The sequence below is a fragment of the Macrotis lagotis genome, chromosome 7 (assembly GCF_037893015.1).
Source record: "Macrotis lagotis isolate mMagLag1 chromosome 7, bilby.v1.9.chrom.fasta, whole genome shotgun sequence".
NCBI classification, from domain to species: Eukaryota; Metazoa; Chordata; class Mammalia; order Peramelemorphia; family Peramelidae; genus Macrotis; species Macrotis lagotis.
This window is the reverse complement of record NC_133664.1, coordinates 166,424,671-166,450,061: the sequence shown is the minus strand read 5'-3', so window position 1 is coordinate 166,450,061 and position 25,391 is coordinate 166,424,671. Positions and strand designations below refer to the sequence as shown.

The window sequence follows — 25,391 nt, the reverse complement described above, 5'->3', positions numbered from 1 at the left end:
GCTATTTTGCTTTTTAACATAAAGCACTTGAGAAGATAGAATCAAAGTTTTGATTAATGGACCAACAACAGTGGAATATTCTGCTAACTACATGGTTATTACATTACCAATGGCTATAATTATGGCGTTGTGGAAGGAAAATTTGGCTAAGAGTTTAAAAGAGCAGAATCTAAGATTTCAATTTAGTATTTACCCTCTGTGTGACCTTAAGTCAATTATGTAACTCCCCTGTGCCTTAGTTTCCTCATTTGTAAACAGAAATAATAACATTTATATTAAATACCTCCCAGGATTATTTTGAGGAAGGAAGATTGGAAATTTGAAAGCTGTACAAAAATTTAAAATTGTTATTATTATCTTAAGGAGACCACCCTGAATTTAAAGGAATCATATTCCTGAATGGAATCCCTGCCAGCAAATAACCCTCTTGTTTCTCCTTGTAGCCTTCAAAATTGTTTTTGCACGCAATCACAAACATACATATACATACATACATACATACATACATATATGCCCACACATCCCTCCACTGCCAGAAACCTAAGTAGGAAAGCAAAGCCAAGATCTGGGAAAACAGAGAATTTATTGAATATAATTGAAGGTCAGCAGTGGAATGATGCACCCTTGAGAGCAATAAGAACAATTCTATTATTGGTCTCTCCCTTCGCTGCCACACATAAACACCTTCCTAAAGGAGTATTACTATGGAATGAAATTGGCTTCTTTATAGCTGTAGACACCCAAAGTTGTACTCTGTCTTTACCTAACCATCTAAATCATCCACTTAATTTGTTTCAAAAATTATAAATCAAGCTAATAACTCTTCTTCTGAGCTTTTTGAAATATCACCCTGTCCTTTGTCAAAGAAAGAATTAATCACAGCCTTGTTATCTTCTTGAGTTGTATTGATTTTTCTCTCATCACTTGGGAGAGGACAACAACAAAAAAATGAGATTAAAAATTAGTTAAGAGAAACATCTGAACATTTTCCAAAAGTACAAAGTTCTAATTTTGTTAAATATATTTTCTCCAAAATAAGGTGAATGACAGAGAAGACAAATCATTACATGAGGACATAACTCCCCACTGTCATTTAGAATTTTATCTCCTGCTAATCAAACTTGAACCTATCTGTTAAGTGTTTATTTTTTAACTTTTCTTTGATTTTTTCAACTTTTCTCTCATTTGTGACTATATATGCTTCAAAATTACTATGATTCATTAATTTTTTTTTTCATTTTTCAGGAGGAAAAGAACAGAAAAGTCCTTTTCTATGGGTTTACAGATGTGATTTTTTATTTTTAGAAATGGCATGAAGATTGGAGATTTATTTCCAATCCAATGGAATAAGTGTTAATTAAGTACCTACTTTCTGTAAAGACACTAGAGATAAAAGAACTAAATGCAAACTGAATAGCTTACATTATATCTCAATATTTATGGGCTGTGGACCAGAGTTAACACAAGGAACTCAGTCACCCTACTCTGGAACCCTTGATCAAAACCATCACAAACTACATGGACTGAGAACTAGAATCTCTCCTAGAAAGCTTCTTATAAAATGAACAAACAAAACACAGAGGACATGGGTTACAGAACTCAATTTTCCCAAGTATTACCCAAGCACGAATTTTATAAGACTGGGAACCACAATGCAGGACCCAACCTATTCTACATGAGGGGTCATGCTACCTTCCCAGGACCTAAGGTTCCTGTCTTCCTAAAGCTCGTTTAAATGTAGGATCATATTCAAACAGACCAAGAAAAATCTTTCATTTCATTAAAAATCCACAACATCCTTTTTCCATATGTAGATAATCAGTTCCTTTTAAAGGAAGGATGCATAAAATACTATCCAATAGAAAGGAACATTGTAGTAATATAAATGGTGGTTTAATATCCATAAGACGAAATAGTTGACTGCATAGTTTCCTTTGAAACCAATTGGTTGGTCTCTTTATAACATCTGTGCACTTTTAACACAGGATTATTTCTTTGCCTGGTGGTCTTTCAGAATACAATTTTATAGTAAGTTACCATTGAATCTACTCAGAAATTTGAACTTGATGGGTGGCTTAATTTTTTTTTTTTAATATTGATACTATTACTGTGGCTTTTTGGTTTTATATTTTGAAATGCCTAAACTTTATTATAAATACTTTTTTGCATAATTATCCAACAAAATGTCAGGCCATTGTACATATTTTTCCAAGATTAAGCCTTTATATTCTCAGGACAGGGATATGCAGAGTTGGGAAAAACTCTCTCAGTGAGCATTTCTCTAATTCTGTATAGATTCTTCCAATCAAATGTGATCCAGATAGATTATAAGGTTCATTTCCAGACAACAGAAATACTTTGGGTTGGAAATATAGGAATATTTCTAGAACATAAAATTTCTGTATAAATTAAGGATGGGAAGCAAGTATGAATGATCAATAAAGAAATCAGTTTTGTAGTATTCCCTCAATTAAATTCATGCCTATATAATTTATTTTTTGTAAATTTAATAGGATAATAAACAGATTCATTTAAGAATTAATAAAATATAATACAAACATTAGAGATAAACTTTATTCTCTTAATTAAAAAATCTAAGGATAAGCATGCCATTTACAGAAATTGTACATTTTAAATTTCAATATTTTAATAATAGTAGAATATTTGGGGAAAATCTGTTTCTCAAACAGCCAGCTGTAGGTATCACTATATTTTCTGAATAGGAAGAGCTCAAATAATATGAAATTTGGTCTCCTAATTTTCATTTATTGGTTTAACTATTTAACAAGAATTCATTGCGTCGCATTCCTTACTCTGGTCTAGAGATTCCAGTAATGATATTGATAAATGTCAGAATTTTTTCAACTTCTTAGGATGATAGAATGAGATGTCTTCTAATATCTCTTCTTTGGAGTCAAACTTGGTTATTCTAATTTTTCAAAATCAAATTTTAATTGTATCTTGTTGCACTTTCCAATTACATTGTAATGACTATTTTTAAAAAACTTGATATATTGTTCTTACAATCTTACTATGTATAAAACACCATATCAGGTCTTAAGAGTATAAGAAAATAAAACAAGATTAGTACCTAGGAAAAATTACCTTCTAAGGGATTCCTTGTGTTGTTGGATTATTTTTAGAATAATGTGGTAGAAAGAATTGATGAATAGAAGTATTTATAGAATGTTTTTACATATCCATATTTTCCTAATAATATAAATCTCTAGGTTAGGAGGGAAGAAAAGGGGGGGAAGAGATTTATATGATCACTTTTTATATATTTAAAAGGAATAGCAAGTTGTTCATAACAGAGCTACAGCTTCATTGGCATCATATTTCTTCAATTATGCTATGTTATGTAAATGCTTGTTCTATTGCCCTCAGTCCAATAAATCCAATTACCACTTATTAATTGTCAAAAAAGAAAGACACAGAAAGAGGACTTATCCATTAAGAAAGAGGCCTGAGAAATTCAGCAATAAAATCTTGCCAAAACTTTAAACAAAGAAAGTATTAAATTTTAAATTAAAACAAATCCTCATGAATTTAGATGAAACATAGATGAAACAGACTTAAATTATTCATAGCTTTTATATTTATTTATAAAATTATTTGCTAAATAGTTTTAAGATTTTGGGACAAATATTTAGTCTACCTAATAAAACTTTTGAGTAATGCAACAATTATTTCAAAAACATATATAATTACATTCATACATACATGTGTATCTGGGGGAGAGAGAGAGAGAGAGAAGAAAAGGAAAAGGAGAAAAGAAGTCTAATAACAGGATTTCATTGGTATAGAGAAATCTAAGGAAAGGAAACTCTCTTTGTAAAGATAGTTCAATAAATTCTCTACAACTGATGATTTCATAGTTTCCTAGAGTACTAAGAGATTCAAGCATTTCCCCAAGATCACATAGATGATTATTTTTAAATAGTTAAATTTAATTTTCTTAGATATAGTCTTCAATCTGTCCTTTTTTTCTAATTTAGATTGGTCTTCACTCCAATTATGTTTAGTAACATTTCACTATATAACTTTCCTTAACAATTAAGTTCACAGAAAAATGTAACAACAAAATATGAAAGAAAACTTGTTGAAATATTTTTAAAATGATTTTGTAATTTTGGAAAAATTAATCAAGTTCAATGAATTTTGTGAAAGACTATTCCTTTTACTCTCATAATCTATATAAGTTTGAAAAAATTGTCTATAAGAATGATATTAAAGGTTATAGTATTCATTATTATATTTTGTTACTTCACAGATGGAGAATTATACTCTGGAACTGCAGCTGATTTTATGGGGCGAGACTTTGCCATTTTCCGAACTCTTGGGCACCACCATCCAATTAGGACAGAGCAGCATGATTCCAGGTGGCTAAATGGTAGGTGACACATACAATAATAATATAGAAACTTTGATCTGCCATTTTAAAATTCAACAATACAAATTTAAAAGACTGAATTATTTAAAATTGAATATGGCCCTTGATGTCAGTGCCTTCAAATATTCAATCATTGTTTCCTGTGTACTGAGGATAAAATACTCAAATTTTAATGAATATTAGTGATTACTTATTGGAGGTGGTTTCATTTCAGTGAATATGAGTAAATGGAGGGGAAAAAAAAGTAAAGAGAAAATATTCAGGAAAATTTCTTGTTGTATGCCAACAATGAGGTCATGAAAAGTTTTCTCCATGGAAAGAAAAAAATAGGTTAGAAAAAAACAAAAAGTAAAAAATAATATATATTCTGAACCGGGACTGACTTATTAGTCCTCAGATGTAACAAAGTGAGATACTTATTGGTCATTTAGCATGGACAAAAATTAATTTACTTAACCATAATAGGAAAAAGGTATTCAACACTGACAACTCAATGGTTCCTAGCTTGACTTCCTATCTCCAGCTACCTGCTAATTATCTAAGTCCTTCTAGAGCTCCTAATGTATGTTTTGAGTTATGGTGATGAGGAAGTGATATTAACATTGTGAGTCTTTATTTCCCTGTGTCAGCTAAGTCTCAAAAAGGAGTCAATACCTTTAAAGGGAAAAAAAACCCCCAACTTATCCTAATTTGCCTATGAGAAGGAATAATTATTTCTCTTACTACAAGGTAATTTAAGGAATATGAACAGATAGCAAGCTTAAAGAAAAAACAAGTTCCAGTGGCTCCCTATTGATTCTAGGATAGGGGAAACAAACAAACAAATTTTCTGGCATTTAAAAGCCTTCCCAATTTGGCCTCAACCTGCCTTTACAAGCATTACTCTCTATTATGCTCATTATAAACTATATGAGCTGTCTTACCTGCTGCCCTCATATACAATATTCCATGTCCTCCTTCTCTGAATTTCCCCCAGAAAGCTGGAGTACAGAGAAAATATACATTCCCAAAGGTCCCATAGATCTTGTCAGAGCTATGTCTAGAAACTAGATTTTCTAATTCCTTGCATTAGGTCCTTTATATCAGGCCAAATAATGCTTAGTATAAAGTAGTACATGATAGAATTCTGAAATAAAAAAAAAGAATGAGAAAAACAAAGCAGTTATGCTACAATTGGGAATATTTTTAAGCCACCAGAAAACAAAAGAAGTGTGTATTTATTATTTATTTGTTTCCATTTAGATTTCATGATTGCTTTCCATGGTGAATTATGTCTATACAATACTACTGAAATAGATGGTGAGGCAGAGTAGGGTGCATTTTTACTTATGTACTATTATAAATAAGGTCATGTAGAAAATGGAACAGGGCCATGAATCTGGGTTCCATAATCTTCAAGACCAGATTACACATTCTGCCCTTCCCTTGAACTTAGACCTTTAACACTGGCTCCACACTTATTTCAGTGATACTTCATTGAAGTAAATGTGATTCATGAATAGTCCACATAATTCTGCCTCCATTCAAGATGTCCTAATAAGAGTAGTTATGTAATAATAGTAAATGCTAATTCTTTCACAATTAGTTTTATTAACATGGAAGGAAATATATATGCAAACATAACACACACAAACACACACTTCTATGTAATATATAAGCACATTCATATTAATATATTTATATAATTTACATATTTTCATATATATATATATATATATATATAACTGCACACAGGCACATATATGTGTGTGTGTCTTTCCATGCAGATACACATATACACAAATATCAGAATCAGATACTAGGCAAATGTGACCTCTGAAAGTCATGAAGGTTTTCAGTGTCCTTGAGAAATAAGGCCTGGTTGTAATAGGTATAGATATTGAAAAGAATAAAGGACCCATTTCATTTGTATGGCCTTGGGGAAATAAAGCCAAGTCATCAACTTGAAGCTGCTTTTGTATGGCAGACCTGCATGATGACAGCTGAGTCTGAAGAATTTACACTGTGGGAAAACACAGCTATTGTCCACAGCTCTGTACTTCATCTCTGAAAATGTGTAATTCCTTTGGGAATTCAGTTATCAGTCTCTCAGCACAAAATGTGAGAACTGATTTACCCAAATTAGCACAGAATTTACATCTGACAAGGTGCAGAAACCAGGACTACTTTATGATGGAGTGCATAGTCACGTATCCGATAGAATCAAGAGACTGGGAATCATAAACTACCCGAAATTAAATACTATTCTGGAATAAAATTGGAGCTGATGTTTATACATCCATGCATACAATGAATGACTTTTATGGGATAAGAGTATACTACATAATCATCAGAATGCCAAACCCTCAAAACTATCTCAGAAAATTCTTTACGAGTGGTCTTTGGGTCCATGAACATTTATTTTGGCATATGACCTATTAATTTACCTAAATCAGTTCCCCTCATTTGTAGTAAAAAGTTGGCTTATTAAAGATGTGTCTTAAAAGTTTCCTTCCTATTAATGCAGCAGAATTTAAAATGTTTTATATATCAAACTTAAAGCAAGATGGAGCTCTACTTAGTCCCAAATCATTACTCTAGGCCTTTGCTTCTAGCCACATTGTCAAAATTTTAATTTTCAGAGAATAACTAAAAATAGAAAATCATCTTGTAAGAAAGGATTTTTATAATTCCTATGAGAGAGGCATTACATTTACTATTATTGGTATTCATTGGTCTTTGTTTCTTACTCTGGTTCTTACCATAAAGGCATCCTTACATGAGCTAGGAAACATTTTTTTTCTTCAAATTTATTCACCATCTTGGTTTTGTTTTATTTGCAGTTTTTTTGAGGAATAGGATTTGGGTTTTTTTTTTGAGGAATAGGAATATTCTGAAGCTTGCAAAATATGTTCTTAAGTTCCAGCTGCCTTCTACTTAGGTTGGCTAAATTGATAGAGGCTTTGAAGGAGAATTTAATATTTTCAGTAAGATGAAATAATTAGTTATATTTAATCAGGTCTGTGGATGTTTTTGCCCTAACCTCTAATTATAAAAAATAAAATTATAGAAAAATACTTTGACAGCTATTCCTTAGATATATGCTATAAGAAATGAAAAAAAATAAGAAAAGATGATCTAATAATATAGACTCAATAATTATGGAAACTATAGTTTAAATAGGAGTATTAAATTAGACATTTTAGAAATAAGTTGAATTTATTTGCTTTTTGTGACCATCAGACCACTTTTTTTTCTCATCATGTTTGTGGCTTAATATTTTAAACCAGTTAGTTGCATGTTTCAGTACCCTGGAGACAAAGTCCTTCATAATCCTTATTTTACGGTTACATAAGCAGTTGAGTATTATAGGAACTGAGTGAACATTCAATAATAAAAAAAATAGTCTCTTAAATTTCACAGGCAGGAAACAAGGACACAATCCTCTTATGGCATCTGTATTGTATTTTTCTGGCAGTTACTGTGCACCGTCCCCTTTATTGCAGATTACAGATTGTCATAAGATTGCCTTGGGCACTGAATGAGTGGCTGCTTATATACCAGTTGATGTTGTGATAACATAAAGTTTATCTATGGAATCAAGAACCCAAGAAATAAAATATGTTCAAAGAACCCTTCTTCTCAATCAAAATTAGAAGTAAACGATCACAATGGTTTGGAATAATTTTTAATCTCTACTTTGCTGAAACAGAATTTAATAGATTTTCTTTTGTTTGTTTTCACTTAATTCAGACAGTCCTTCTCCTTCAGACAAAAAACACACATACTCTCCCCTTGTATATTCTGGTGGAAAAAAAATACACAATAAAACTAAACTATAGGGTCTTTTTACTCTCAAACTACTAATCATTTTTGTGTGACCTACAAATGTACTTTTTTCTCAAACAAGTCAGTGTTACAAAAACATTCACTTCCTTTACATCATCTTTCTGGAGTCATTTTCCATGTTCATCCATTTACCAAAGGAAAAGAGTGAATTCTAGCCTATCTTAGTAGAAATAAGTTTATCAGAAATATGAGAATATGTGTGTGTGTTTATGAAGACTAGAAATGAAAATAATCTTATTGCTGGCACAAACTTTGAAAGGTAATATTTCTTATAGGCAATCTAATAAAACACACTTGAGAAAAATATGTCATCTATCTCAGCTTTTAATGTAGCCAAACCATTTATCCATATTACTATCAGTTATGTTTTTAGTCTGTAAAATTAAAAAAAATTAACTTAGGTACCGAAGGCTAATTAAAGAATGGACAACTGGTTTAAAATAAAAAGAAAATACTCAAATCAAGGAAAATTCAAATAAAATATATTCTTCAGAAAATTGGATGGCATAGAGTTGGCGGATAAGAAAATCATCAAAGGATAATAGTCACAAATAGATCACTGATGATTCTGGAGAGAACCATAATAAATATATACTTTAAAAAATAGTTTTATCATGATCTGTGAATTCACCATCAAGTCCCTTTAGCTGTTATTATGTATTAACAACTCTTCAGGGAACTGAAAGACTAAATAAAGTATTCTAGAGTCACAAAATAGCCAAAATGTGGCAAAGGCAGGACTTCAGTTTCAGTGGCTTCATGCTGAGACCCATATCTTCTATGACTTAGGGTCTCTGAAATAGTCCTCAATGTCCTAACACTTCCATCAAAAATGCAATTTGGTTTAACTGAAACTAGAGCTGAAACAAAGTCCTAGATGAGAAATCAGAGGACCTGAGTTCAAATTCTGCTTCTCTTGCTTGTTTTCTCTGTGACCTTGAGGTTCCCTGACTTCATTTAAATCTCACTAGAAATCCTACTTTTCTCACTATAAAAGGCTTTTCAAAACCTCTCTCCAATTCCCTCCAAAGAATGAGAAAACACAGCATTTGCTTAAATTTTTTTTCAAATGTCATTTTCCACAACTCTTTTGTTTGTGTTTTGGAAACTCAGAGTAGCAAAATTCAGCAGATGACTCCAAAGTGGTTTCAGTAGAATGGCTATTGTCTTCATATTTTAGCTGACAGCTACATCAGTGCTATGATTCTAAAGATAGGAGTAAAGCACATGAATGTTTATTATGGTATATAAATGCCATATACAGATACAGAATTACTAGCTTTAACAAGGGATACACTAAATCTCTTCTTATTACTATTCTTACAGTTGAGATTGCTACTTTTTTACCTTTAAAATGTATAAAACATTCAACAACTGAAGGTCACTATCTGGAGCAAGTCTTTTAATAGCTAACCAACCACTCCTGCCTCTAGCCTGAAACTATTTTCTCCCCTTTTCTTCTCTAACCACCAGTTTAATGAGTACAGACCCTGTCTGTACCAATTTCCTCTCTTGCAGTCACTGCATTCAGAGTTTGGTTGGTGTTCAATAGGGATTTGCTATTGACTGGATAATCTGAGTTCATGTGTGCAGTGACAGTGAGCAAGGAGATTTACTCAGAAGATGCCATGACAATACATGTAACCATGGTGTGACTGGACTCACTGACATGGTTCTCAAAAGCTTTCCCTCCATGAAAACAGAAGCCTGTTTGCAAATTAATTAGTTTCTGGCGGGCAGCTTGATTGTTGACCCAGAGTTTGTAGAGTGGAGAAACAATCAGATTAGTGTGCTCAGTATAAAGGGCTAGTCAGACACTTGCGTGTGGCTTGCAAGACTATTGAAACTATGAATGGAGTGAAACACAATCTTTTCTGAGAAGCCAAAGCAGAGGTTAAGTGTGATGAGCCTAGAGCACGTAAGCAGCAGGGGCTGGGGATTTAAAGGATTTTAGCCAGATAAAGCTGAGTGATGCCAAGTGAGTTCATTGAATTTTAATGGCATGGATAGTTCTGATTAAAATGCCTCTTATGTCCTAATCTCTATTAGTGGAAGGAACGGGTTTATTGTGTTATCAAAGGTAGACTTCACACAAATATCTGATGATCTCAGTGGAAAATTCAAAGTAAAATGTCTCAGTAGATAAACATTAAAATTACATAACAAGAAAATCTATACTATTCCTTCTTTCTCATTTATAAAATTAACACTTACATTTTCCTTTAAAAAATAATGCATCATGAATGAATTCTATTACATAAATGGTTTTATCTTATAAGAACAAATTTATGAGTCGCAATGGCCAAGGAATTTAACACCTACTGACTAATCTATTGGTGATAATGTCCTACCATGCATTGTTGAATATTCAAGATAATATCAGGAACAGAATGGCATGAAATTTATTAATTTATTGATATCAATTTACTTCATATTTATGCTGCATATTCTCATATATGTACTCATTTTATCTCCTATTTGGATATAAGTTCCCTGACAGTAAAGATTGTTTCATTATTTGTACTTGTATTTACAAGACCTAACATAGTGTCTGATGGATAATAAGGGCAGACAATAAATGTTTCATTGACCATCAAAGCATTTCTAGATCAGAAGACATTTCAGAACTTGTGCCATTTTGTCGAGGTCACAGATCCATCAAGGTTTCAAAGAACAGATTTAAAACTTCATTTAAAAAAATTTAAATTTGAGAAATGGGGATTGTTTTGTTAGTCATATTTAGCTTTATTTATATGATTAAACATGCATACATGTGTCATTAAAGAGTTATGTGTTTGCTTCACAATTTTATTTTCTGGAGAGAGAAAAATTTTATTTTTTTTATTCAATTAGTACTAATTTTGCTTTTTTTTCTCTCTTCAGAACCTAACACAGTGTCTCATATACAGTAGGTACTTGGTAAATGCTTATTGAGAATTTTTTTTCCTCTCATTGCTGGGTTCTTTGTCTATAACAAATTCAGATATCATCCAGGATGGAAATAATCTTAAACTGGTATCCAGCAAGTTCCTATCCTCTATTTTCCCTCATGGAAAGACTTTGCAAAAATAATAATGTACCCTGGTAACAAATTAACCTCTTGCAATGTGACTACTATCCCCACCACTCCTTTGAGAATTTCTCAGGGGCCCTAATGAACTTCTAATGACCAAATCGTATGCCTTTTTCTCCCTTATCATTCTCCTTGATCTCTGCACCTTTCTGTTGATCCTTATCACAGTCTAAGGTATGAAAGCATGAAGGGAATATAGAATTATCTACTTGAAACTCCCTTTTTCACAGAAAAGAGAGGTATGATCCAGGTAGGATAAGTGATTCAATTGCCCTTGCTCACAGAGAATGTCAATGGAAATCTATGGGTTTTTTTTTTTCTGTAAACTCCTCCACCTCATCCAAATCAATTCAGACAGTGGCTTCTCCATTCTAGGAGCTGTGCTTGGCTATTAAAAATAAAATGCCAAAAGGAAGGAATTCCTCCCTTCAAGAAGTTTTACAGTATACTAGAAAAATAAAGTATGAATGGAGAAAGTATAATACAATATAGAAAGCAATGGAAACAGGAGTGCTTGATGAATGTTTAAGTTTAAAAAATGGCATATATTCGGATACAAAAAGGCTTCTAATTGAAACGCTAGAACTGAAACTTGAAGGAAAATGGAGACATTAAAATTTGGAGACAGTAGTTGGATGTGAGGATGATCAAAAGAAAAGGTAATTTATGTTTTGGTTTAAGCACAAAGAGATAGACAGTGGATAAGGAACTATTGTTCAATTCTTTTCACTCTTCCTGATCTCATGGACCAAACCACAACAAGTCCTTCTATCCTTCACTATCTCTCAAAGTCTGTCCAAGTTCATGTTCATTACTTCCATGACACTAGCTAGTCATCTCATCCTTTCTCATGCTTTTCTAAATTTGTCTTCAATCTTTTCCAACATTAAGTTCTTTTCCAGTGAGTCCAATCTTTTTTATGTGGCTATAGTATTTAAACTTCAGGTGCAGTATTTGATCTTCCAGTGAATAGCCTGAAATAATTTATTTAAGAATTGACAGATTTTAGCTCCTTGCTATCAAAGGGACTTTCAAAACTCTTCTCCAGTACCACATTTGGAAAGCACCAATTCTGCAGCAATCAGCTTTCTTTGAATTCCAATTCTCATAGTCACTCAGTAATACTGGGGGAAAAAATGTAGCTTTGATTAAATGGACCTTTGTTGGCAAGGTAATGTCTTCTTTTTAATAAACTCTTCAGATTTGCCATAGTTTTCTTTCCAAGGAGCAAGCATTTATTTCAGTTTCATGGCTGCTGTTGTATCTGTAATTATCTTTGAGACCAACAATATAAAATCTGATACTGCTTCTACTTCATCCTCCTATATTTATCAGGAAGTGATGGTATCAGTTACCATAATTTTAGGAGTTTTTGAATATTTGTGTCAAGTCAGTTTTTATACTTTCCTCTTTTGACTTTATAAGGAGGCTTCTTAACTCCTTATAATTCTTTGCCATCAGATTGGAATTATCAGTTTATCTGAGTTTGTTGATGTTGCTCCCAGTCACCTTAATTCTAGCTTTTGATTTGTCCAGACTGGAATTTCATATGATGTACTCTATATAGAAGTTAAATAAAGTGACAATATACAGCCTTGTCATATTCTTTTTTCCGATCTTAAACCAATTAATTTTAGATTAGGTTCTAAGTGTTGCTTCTTGATCTGCATACAAATTCTTCAGGAGATAAGGAAAATAATCTGGTTCTGCCATCTCTTTGAGGACTTGCTACATTTTCTTTGAAGACAATGAAATAGATTTTTTTTCTACAACTACTTTACTTTTTCCATAATTATCAAATTCTGACAATTTGGTCTGTAGTTTTCTCACTTTTTAGAAACTCAATGTGCTCCTCTGCTAATTCTTGGTTTACATATTCTTATGCATAACCTTGTTGCCAAGTGCAATGAGCACAATTGTTCAGTAATTTAAACATTCTTTGGCATTGCCCTTCCTTCAGATTGGGATATACACTGATCTTTTCCAATTGGGGTCACCACTGACCTTTCTAAATATGCTGCATTTTGAGTACAACAATTTAACAGCATCATCTTTTTAGGATTTTAAGTAGTTCAGTTGGAATTCCGTCACCTCAATTACCTTTATTGTTAGCAAGGCTTCCTAAGACTTACTTGACTTTATTTTCCAGGAGGTCTAGCTCTAGATCAGTAATCACATCATCATGGTTATGAGTGATATTAAGACCTTTGTGGTAAAATAGTCACTTGGTTTATTCTTGCCATATCTTCTTAATCCCTTCCACTTCTGTTAAGTACCTATCACTTTTGTCTTTTATCATGTTCCCTTAGAGAGATGCAGGATTTTTGGCTCAGTGAAAAGACTGATGAAATTCAGATTTATGCAGATAGTAATAAACCAAAGTTCTTTTTTTGGTGCCCTAGAGGCATATTTATGGGCCAAAGACCTTTGGTGTATCTCAACTACTCAGTACTGGTGGAGCCACATTGATTAATAGTAGAGACATGATCCTAGAGAGATGGGTTGAACACCCATGACAGAGCATCATCAATCTATGCAGAAACCATTGTTGTTCATCTCAAGTTGAAGTCACTCAGTCCCTAGCTGAAGTTCCAACTGAAGAAGAGATTTTGAATGCCTTTCAAGCCTCCAAACACCTGATGTTGATTCTATTCCAGCTGAGTTTTTACAATATTGGAGATCTTGCTCATCCAAAAACTGACTGAAATTTTCCAGATTAAATGGCATGAAGAGGTTATTCCCCCCAAAATTCAAGGATGCCTCCATTGTCCATCTCTGTAAAGGTAAAAGGAATACATTGTCCTGTGACAATCACAGGTGTATTTCTTTCCAGAGTCCTCCTTCACCTGGAAGATGGCCACCTCCCTGAGAGCCAGTGTGGCTTCAGAAAGGGTTGAGGAGCAGTCTATATGGTGGAATGCCAGGAACAGAATAGAGTTCTGTTTGTACACAACATTTATAGATCTGACCAAGGCCTTTGATAACCATCAGTCATGAGGATTTATGGAAAATTATGTCATAATTTGGTTTTCCAGATAAGTTCACCAGTATTATATATCAATTCCATGATGGCATGCCTGAGTTCTGGGTAGTGGATGATGCTCTGGTAATTTCCTGGTCCCGTGCTTTTTAGCATGATGTTTTTTCAGTCACGTTATCAAACATTTTCACTGAGGATGAATGTGCCATAAAGGTCAGCTACAGCAATGATACTAAATTCTTCAACTTAAAAAGGCTCCAAGCCAAGACCAAAATGGAGGGAGTATTGGTTCATGATTTGTTTGTAGATGATTGTTCATCCAATGCAGCCTCTGAAGCTGAGATGCAACAAAGTATGGATTGATTCTTTGCTGCTTATTCTAATTTTGACCTAAAAATTAACACCAAGAAAACACAAGTGCTCCATCAGCCAGCACCACACCATCCATAAGTGGAACTAGAAAATAGAGCAATGGAGACATTTTGGGTATTGTGGACAAGTTTACCCACTTTGACAATGTACTTTCTAGGGATGTACATAAAGAAAATGAGGTTGACACATGCATTGCCAGAATTAGCTTAGTATTTCAGAGGCTCCAAAAGAAAGTGTAGGAGAGAAGAGGTATTAAACTGATGACCAAACTGAATTAATATGCTTGTGAATCCTGGACATTCTACCAGGGTCATACCAGCAAACCAAATCACTTCCATTTAAATTGTCTTGGGATGATTCTGAAGATCATCTGGCAGGAGAAGATACATTGAGGTCTTTTCTCAGGTTAACTGCCAAGCATTCCAACATTACTACAGAGAGTGCAACTACAATGGGCTGAATCCATTGTTAGAATGCCAGAAGTAAGCTAACCAATAAGACTATTTTAAGAACTAAAAAAGGGCAAATGCTAACAAAGGGGTGAGAAGAAGCACTACCATGACAACCTGAATGTCTCTCTGAAGATCTTTAGAACTGATTTACAGCATAGGAGACACTGGCATGGGATCACCCAGCAGGTCGTGCTCTCATCAGAGAGGGTACTGTGCTCTATAAGGAAGGCAGAATTGAAGCAACTAAAGGAAATGTGACATACAAAAATTTAGAGCAAGCACCCAAAGTGTACACATGGACTATTTGTGCCCTACCTGTGGTAGAGCATTGTGAGCCCAGATTGGTCTGATCAGGCAGTCAAACACACTGTAATTTATCTCAAGCATAGAACTGTTATTTTGGTCTTCTTCAATAATGAAGGACAAGAACTGAAAAAATCATTTTTATCTTTTATCATGTTCCCCTGATCTCTCTAATTTTCTTGAAGAGATCTTATCTTGCCAATTTTATTTTTTCTTCTAATTTTTTGCATTGATCGTTTAGAAAAATTGTGGACATGAAGTTGGCTTCAAACTCCTGTCTTCCTGAATCCAGGGCCAGTGCTCTATCCATTGTGCTACTTAGCCACCCCATGCCCATTAAATATGAAAAGGAACAGGGTAATGGGCACAAATAGAGAGCTTACCAAAAGAAATCATATATAAAATGAAGATCATCTCAATAATCCAAGACAACAGTTACTTTTAATTTAAGTATTTTTATTCTAGCACCATTTTTCAATCAGTCCTGGTTCATTCCTTTAACATCAGTATAACTTTAAATAAATCACAGTCTCTCTGGGTCTTAATTCCTTCATTTGTTAAATAAAGGAAATGAAGTAGATACTTCAAAATTCCTTCTAGTTTTAATATCAATGATTTTCTGATTATCTTCCAATTTCCAATACTCCTCTCTAGTTCATTTATTTGTTGGTAACAGAAAAAATATACTTCCATACAGAATCTTCAGTGTTTCCTCACTGCCTACCAAGACAATTCAAAACTCCTTAGACTGCTATTGAAGACCTCCATAATTTGACTTTGGACAAATTTTCTAGCCTATTTCCCACTGTTCCAATTTCTCCATGTTAAGCCAACTACCTATTGGCTCTTACTTATCTACTTCCCTTTTGATAAAGGCAATCATCTGATAAAATATAAGTTCGTGAATGATTAAATGGGTGATCAAGACAAACAATAATTTTTCCATTAAAAGTGACAAAAATTCATGAATCTTCTAGAGTATCCACTAATCATTTATTGCAATTGGAACCTCTAATAGAAATGCACAAAAATAGTGCTCTTAAAATAGTGTCTCAATCATATGAGATAAAATCCTAAACAGCATTTAGAAACTCTCTGCATTATATAATTGCTACTTCTTTGAATCTTAAATATTGCATTTCAGTTCCTAAAAAATCTTTATTTCCTTCACTGATGCAACTTGCAATTTATTTAACCTCTTTGAAATTTAGTTTTAAATGGTGCTAATAATTCCTCATATAATATAGAGACATTGTAAGACTCAAGATAATACATGAAAACAAGAAATAAAGTCATTATTAATGTAACTTTAAAGGAAATGTTTGCAGACTTGAGTGCCCAAGCCAGGGAATTTTGGGGAGGCAACTAGATGGTATAGTAAATAGTAAACACCCAGACCTAGAGTTAACAAGGCCAATCTAGCCTCAGACCCTTACTAGCTGGGTGACCCTGAGCAAGTTACTTAAACTCTATTGGTTTCAGTCTCCTCATCTGCAAAATGGTGATAATATTAACCAAAAATAACAGCTATCTCCTAGTATTGTTATGAAGATCCAATGAAACAATAATTGTAAAGTATTTAAAGCAGTGTCTGACATATAACAAGCATTAGATAAATGTTGGTTATTATTATCTCACTATGAGATAAAATCCTAAATAGCATTTAGAAACTCTCTGCATTATATAATTGTTACTCTTTTGGATCTTACATACTCCATTTCAGTTCCTTAAAAAATCTATATTTCCTTCACTTGATGCAACTTGAAATTTATTTAACCTCTTTGAAATTTAGTTTTAAATGGTGCTAATAATTCCTGGTATAATATAGAGACATTGTAAGACTCAAATAAGATAATACATATACACAGGGACAGATAGATAAATAAAATAGATAAATAGATGCATACATAGACACAAAGATAGAGAGATAGATTAATAGATATCTATCTAGTGCTTTGCATATTTTAAATGAGATAGAAAGTGGACTTTTGATTTTCTAGGGAAAGAGAAGTAACTCCTGGGCAAGGTAACCCCCTCTTCCTAAGTAATTTGCTACCTTCTCTACCATTTAGACTCTTAGGGGATTTCTCAGTACACTGAGACTTTAGTTGACTTTCCCCCCAGTCACAAAACCAGAATTTTTCAGAGGGGGGATGGATAATTATGATTTACTAGAATTGCTCTTTTAAAATTTTAAAGCACCAGATATATATATATATATGTATATATATATATATATATATGTATGTATATATACCTAAGTCAGTTAATCATTTAAAAATATTAATTAGAGAAAGAAAAAGGAAAGCCCAGAATGTGTTAAGCATTTTAAAAAATAGTTTCTCCTTAGAATATTGTTTCATTTGATTAATTGCTTGATTGATTCTTATTGTAAAGAAGACGAAATAGGGCCTCAGTTTGGTGAAATGATTTAACCAAAGTAATTTAAAGCTAGTAAGTAGCTAAATTGAAAATCAAACATCTGTTCTATAACTTCAAATCCCTTTCCTCTCTATCTAAATTTCAGGGACATTTTTAGTACTGAAGATTCCACAATAGAGCCTGAAGAATTAGATAGATAAAAGGAAGGGGAAGTATGTGGGTCAATAAAGAAGTAAATCATAAAAAGGACACAGACTCAAAGACTCCTACCCAGTTCCATTCTATTTTACTTGTAAGATTAAAGGTCACTAAATGGTCACTGAAATGTCTTCCAGTTCTAAATCTACATTCCTATGATCTATCCTTTATTAATAGACTGAGTGAGCTGTTGCTGATGGGTGATGGATTAGGATTAGCTGGAGAGTCTTGTAAATGGCATGTGAAGGAGTGCATAATCAGGTGAATATAATAATCCAGCATCAGAGTAGGTGGTTAAAAATAAGACCAGCAGGTGTGGAAGAAGACAGGAAACACCACAGGAGCAGATAGATAGCAGAGAACTGTGTGCCAGTAGTAACTGAGTCATTTCATTTACTCAGATCTAGCTGCTTTTATTCAGTACTGCCATGATAAAAAACAATCTCTGAGTGAAATAAAGCTGGAGGACTGCAAGACAAGGCAATTGAGAACAGCTGGCTAGAGTGTTTAAAGCAAAAGTATCTGACAGGCACTAGACTCATTTAGTGCACTACTCTAAAAGGTATTATAAAATACCTTGAAAAATATAAAAATAATACCCTTTATTTACATAATTCTTCTTTAATTCCAAATTTGATTTCATTTTATTTGTTCCTCAGAACAATCCTTAGAGGTAGGCAATGAAAATATTGCTATCTATATTTCAAAGATAAGAGAACTGAGTCTCAGAAAGGGTAATCATAAATTCTCAGTTTGCTATTTAATGAATGATAGAGGGAGGGAAGACATGAATTCAAGCCCTCTTACTCTATGTCTTACTCCTTTCCCATTATAATTTGATACATATTGATATTAAATTATAGGAATGTGAGTCTTTTAAAGAATACCAAAATAAGGCACAAAATCTCAAATCTAGTAGTTTAAAAAGCAAGAATTTGATCACTAAAATGAAATAAATTGGATTAATTTTATAAACCATAGTATTAACTGCTCTACATAGACATATTCAAATATAACTTAGAGTTATATGTACATATGTATTTGAGTGTCTATTCACATGCCTCAAGGTAAATAATTTTCATACTTTCAATATACATATTACAAAATATCACTAGAATTTATTTTAACATGTGAGGAGTTTCACAGAGCAATTATTTCATCTGTTGACCATCTGTTGGTCAGTAAAAAATAATGTGCTAAGATATATGACACTTTATAAAAGTCAAATAGCCACAATATTAATGTTGAAGTGGAACAGTGTTTGGACAGATTAAGCTGAATTCATTTTTAAATGTATTGATTATTTAAATTTTGGGGGGAAATGGTTGGTAAACAAGTGTTCCCAGCCCCTGTTGCTCAGTCGCCTCTCAGTCAGTTGACTAGTATCTATATGTAGCCTTTATATTATAGTTATAGTCTCATACTGTTAGTTCTTTACCATACTTCTAGCTCAGTTTCTTTTTCCCTATTTTTCCCAAATGATTTTCTTGGGTTAAACTTAGAATGATCAATGGTTGATATATGTTGCTGAAAAAATAGTAGAGAGTACCACCTTAAGTCTAAAGGACTCCACTGATAGAGAAAAGAGAAGATAATAGTAATAGATTAACATATATATGTACATATATAGACATACACATATAATCTCATTTCTATGAGCCAGTTACTGTGCTAGATGATTTACAATTATTATCTCATTTGATCCTTGAAATCACCCTAGGAAGTAGCTGCTATTATTTTCATCATTTTTCAGAGGAGAAAATAAAAGTAAGCAGAGGTTAAGTGATTTACCCAGGCTTACACAATTAATAAATGTCTACAGTTGGATTTGATCTCAGGTCTTTCTGACTCCAAGCCCAGTTCTCTATACACTAGGTCATCTAGTTGTCAAATAAAGCAGCCGTTTGCAGCTCCAACATATATTAATATTATAATGCTATTGCCTTACTTGCAGGGAATAGATGGAAGATTGCCATTTATTCCATTTTAAAAATTATGTTTCATATGACAAATTCATTCCAAGTTGCAGTTAAAATTCAAATGATATAACTCAGATAAAGTGAAGCCCTTAAATACTTAGACATTGATCATTCTGAAATTTTCAGTTCAATCACTAATAGGATATAATTATTTCTATGTCTATAAGACAATACACATAAAAATGTTTGGAATTAATATTAGAGGTCCTCATAAAAAAGAGTTTTGATCTAAAGAAGTTTAATAGCCTAATGAAAATAAGAATGTCTACAAAGTTAGAAAATGATGGGGGACTGAAAATCTTAATCATTACCTAAAGTTAACATTGATTATAATTATTTACTTGATGTTGCTTGGATAGCTTTTGAAAAACTTTGATTTCTATTAAACCTGCTGGGAAAAGGGAGTCAAAAATTAAAAAGAAGAGATGAAAGAGAGATTGCTTAAAAAAGAAAGAAACCAGGAAACAGTATACTTTTACATGCAGATGTACAAGGAGGAAACACCACTGACAATAAATATAAATCTCTTTAAAATGTCATCAAAGGATCATACACAAAACAATAAATGTGTGAATTTCTAACAAAAGTCTTACAATGTTTCAGAGAATTCCTTCAGAATTTAATTTTCTTTGAAAAATTATCATTTAGACTTCATACTTAAAAATAATAATATTGAGAAAAAAGAATTAACTTTTTAAAATTCTGGACACTTTCATTTCAAATTTAACCTTACATATTTCTTCTTTATTGATTTAATTCATTACTTTCTTTTTAAAAAAAAGACTGTGGAAAAATATATGGCATCCTCTCTGGAATTACCCTCACAACTTCCAATTGTTTTGGCAGATTGATTCCATAGGGGATGGCTGTAACTTCTAATCCCCTTATGATATGAGAGGGTAACTGTAAAGGGTTGAGATTTTTAATACTGTTATTTAGATACAACCACCTAATGTAGTCTACCCAACATCAATCAATCAACTGAAACAACTTCCAAGGGACAGTTACCAAAAAGAAAAAAAAAAACAAACACTCAATCTCCCTTTGTATACATAACATCCCTGGACTCAAACTTACAGAACAAAGAGAGTGAAGCACATTATTCAAAAGAATATACATGGAATCAAGAATTTCCTTTTGACTTCTGTCTGCAGGAGTCCTTCATAGAACCCCCACCAAGTGTTCTTCAGAGCATGGCATTATGATGAAATAGTAGTGCCCTTGTTGACCTGGACTGGCATCTTTCAAGATTTGGATTGTTAACTGTGTAAAGCAGTTCAAGTCACACGACCAGTTCCTCATCAGACTTAGCTACTTACAGTTACCAATGCCAGCGAACTTTGCCACCAACTGCAGTTGCTGAGAAATACTCTGTTGACTCTTTAGACCTTTTGAAGCTGAGAAGATTGATATCTCATCGGTGCCATCTCTGCTACTCATTCACTCACACTAAAGAAAGAATAAACACAAAAGAGAAAAAGAAACAGGTGCCAGAACATTGTATGTCATAGATATGTGGCAGGCAGGTGGAGATAGAATCTCCTGCTACTCCCCCACCTGGTGTCTCACAGCAGTCTGCATCATTCAAAAGACACAACATGAGGGAATGAAAGATTGTCAGACAGTCCTTTTGTCTGTTAACTCATTTCTGACTCACACTAGCCAATTAAAAATTTTTTTTATCAGAGTCAATGTATACTGACAAAAAAAATAAAACCCAGATACACACACACACACACACACACACACACACACACACAAAGAGAATTTGTAAAAGCTCTAGAGTGGGAGAAAGGACCTCTTCCATTAGGCTTTTAAAGAGACAGACTCAGCAAATATGCATCCACATGGTGACTTGGAACTCATTAGAGCATATTACACAACTTTCCCAGTTTTCCAAAATCTAAGTGCCTTCCTTCTGAGACTATCCTCATTTATATGCTGTATATATCTTGTTTATATATATATAAATGTTTGCATTTCATCTCTGAAATAAATTGCTTAATGCTTAAAAAATGCCAACCCAAGAGGAATGGCACATCTGTACACCCTCTGAGGACAGAGGCCTCATTGACAAGTTCCTCTATTATCAACACTATATATTTTTTGGGGGGAATAATTTATTTTGGAAAATCTGAATCATTGTTAAAACACACAAATCCTAGAAAATATTTTGCAGGAGGGGGCAGGGCCAAGATGGCGACAAGAAGGGATCAAGTCTTAGGCGCTCTATGATAAAAATGTGAAACTAAGGACTCTAACTAAACTTTCGAGAGACAGAACCCACAAAGGGAGCCAGTGAGGCAGTTCTCCTACTCAAGGTAACCTAGAAAAGAGCAGAAAGGCTCTGCTCCCCTGGGTTGGAGGGGCGGCCTGCCAGAGGGGTGGCCTGCCAGAGTGAAAGAACTTCAGCCTCCCGGAGGCAGCTGCAGAGCACTGGGAACCTTGGCTCACAGCAGCGGGGGAGTCTCTTGAGCTGCACCCTGGGGAGCACCGGGCACAAAGTGGGGGAACAGGGGGGGACCTCTGCCAGAGAGAGCACGTGGAACCCAGCCCTCAGGGCACACAGCAAGCAGCTAGGTCTTTCCCCAGCCCTGATCCAGGAAACAGAAGCAGGTGGAGCCTGTAAGCAGGAGCCTCCAGGGCATGAGCCCATTGAGCTGAGGGAGGGGAGTGAAGAGAGACTGCTGAGCTCTGTCCTCTGCCCCCTGGAACAGGACTCTGGGGCTCTGACCACATTCAGATCCTGATCGAAGTCTAGGCCCCCCCATAGAACAGCAGGGCCCCCCCCCACCTCAGCCCCATGGCAGAGGGGGGCGCTTATGGTCATTCACAGACCAGGAGGGAGGACAGAGCCTCACACACTGAGACCCTTGTGGGAGTGCCCCAAAAGCTCAGGAAGCACCCCAAAACCAGGCTCAGGCTTGGAAAATAAGCAAGCAAAGAAACAAGAGGAAGACCACTGAGAAATATTTTGCTCATGAGCCCAAGAAGGATCAAAATACTCAGTCTGTCTGAAGATGAGGAGGTACAAGCTCCTGCAAAAAAGACTATGAAAATCAAATGAAGGAGTTGGAAGAAAAACTGGAAAAAGAAAGGAGAGAGATGCAGGAAAAACATGAAAATGAAGTCAGCAGCTTAGTCAAGGAAATAAAAAAAATGCTGAAGAAAATGGCATGCTAAAAACCAGCTTAGGTCAAATGGATAAAACAGTTCGAAAAGTTATTGAGGAGAAGAATGCCTTCAAATGCAAAATTGGCCAGATGGAAAAAGAGATAAGAAAACTCTCTGAGGAGAACAAATCCTTCACACAAAGAATAGAATTCAGGGAGATTGATGAATTTACCAGAAATCAGGAATCAATACTTCAAAACAAAAAAAAATGAAAAATTAGAAGAAAATGTGAAATATCTCATTGAAAAAACAACTGATATGGAAAACAGACTTAGGAAAGATAATTTAAAAATTATTGGAATACCTGAAAGTCATGATCAGGAAAAGAGCCTTGACATCATTTTCAAAGAATTACTACAGGAAAATTGCCCTGATATTCTAGAAGCAGAGGGCAAAATAGAAATGGAGAGAATCCACCGATCCCCCAGAGAAAGAGATCCCAAAAAACCAATCCCTAGGAATATTATAGCCAAGTTCCAGGACTCCCAAGTCAAAGAGAAAATATGACAAGCAGCCAGAAGGACACAGTTCAAATATCGTGGAGCTGCAGTCAGGATCACACAGGACTTAGCAGCAACTACATTGGAAACTCGTAGGGCTTGGAATATAATATACCGGAAGGCAAAAGAACTTAGAACGTAGCCAAGAATGAACTACCCAGCAAGGCTGAATGTCCTCTTCCAGGGAAAAAGATGGACTTTCAATGAACCAGGGGAATTTCAAATGTTCCTTTTGGAATAGCCAGAGATGAACAGAAAGTTTGATCTTCAGATACAGGACTCAGGTGAAGCATGGAGATTGGAGGAGAGGGGGAAAATATGAGGGACTTAATGAGGATGAATTGCATGTATTCCTGCATAGAAAAATGACACTGATAATACTCATATGAACCTTCTCAGTTAATAGAGCAGGTAGAGGGAGCTTTTATAGTTGAAGCACAGGAGAAAGCTGAATTTGAAGATAAAATATGGTGTAAAAATGGAGGCAATAGAAAAAAAGGGAAATGGAATGGGAGAAAGAAAAAGGAGAGGGGGAATAGGCCAAGATATTTCATATAATAAGATTTTTTTATTATTACAATGAGCTATTGCAATGATATGGAAGGGGGGAGACAAGGGGGGAATGAGGGAACCTTCGCTCTCATCAGAGGTGGCTAGGAGAGGAAACAGCATATATACTCAATGGGGTATAGGCATCTGGAGTAAGAAGGAGTGGGGAGCAGGGGGAAGATGTGGGGATGTGAATGAAAGAGGAGAGGATGGACCATGGGGGGAGAGTGGTCAGATATAACACATTTTCTTTTTTTACTTGTTGCAAGGGGCTGGGATTGGAAGGCCTGTCCAGCACCATAGGGCCAGGTGGATTCTGGGCCTAAGGGGTGGTATGGGGGCTCAGGGTTTCTTGGACCCAGGACCAGGGATCTGTCTGCTGCGCCACTCAGCGACCCTACAGCAGAGTCAGAGTGAAAGGAGAAAGAAAATATAGCACATGGTAGTGGAGAAATAAGAAAGGAGGGAGTTGGGATCAGCAATGGCAACATTGGAAAAATATGGAAGTAACTTTTGCAATGGACTTACCATAAAGAATGCGATCCACCCATGACAGAGTTGTTGGTGTTGGAACAAAGACTGAAGCACATTTTTTATTATTATTATTTGGGGGAGGGTGCAGGGCAAATGGGGCTGGGTGGCCTGCCTGGGGCCACATAGCAGGGTGATCTTTGGGTGTCTGAGGCCAGATTTGGACCCGGGTGCTCCTGACTCAAGGGCCAATGCTCTGTCTGCCACCCAGACACCCCTACTATTATTACTATTTTATTTTATTTTGGGTCTTTTTTTTTTCTTCTTTTAGGTTTTTGCAGGGCAGTGGGGATCGGGTGGCTTGCATGTCACACAGCTGGGTGATTGTTGGGTCTACGGGGCTGGATGTGGGCTCGGCTGCTCGTGGCTCCAGGGCTGGTGCTTCATCCATTGTGCCACCTGGCTATACCTACAATTATTACTATTATCCTTTTTTTATTTTAATTTTTTTTCTCTCCCCTTTACTTTATCGCCCAAGCAAGTCTATATTCATGGGGGGGAGGGGTATTTTGTTTACTCTTAAACAAGAATATTTTATTAATGTAAAAAAAATTTGTACAAAATGAGAATAAAAAAAGAAAATTAAAAAAAGAAAATATTTTGCAAAGTTATACTATATATATATACATATATATATAATCAAGTATTATTGTGGAGCAAGTGATCTGTAAGCCTAT

The 25,391-nt window shown here is 34.5% G+C and overlaps 1 protein-coding gene across 6 annotated transcripts in view; it reads left to right on the top strand.

Moving 5' to 3' along the window:
* The window catches only part of SEMA3A (semaphorin 3A), a 669,223-nt gene that overhangs the window by 598,741 nt on the left and 45,091 nt on the right, over window positions 1-25,391 (top strand). For all 6 annotated transcript variants that reach the window (XM_074194050.1, XM_074194047.1, XM_074194048.1 and 3 more), the window contains one exon: window positions 4,274-4,393. In XM_074194050.1, the coding sequence (XP_074050151.1) occupies window positions 4,274-4,393 (120 nt within the window). The remainder of the gene's footprint in view (window positions 1-4,273; window positions 4,394-25,391) is intronic.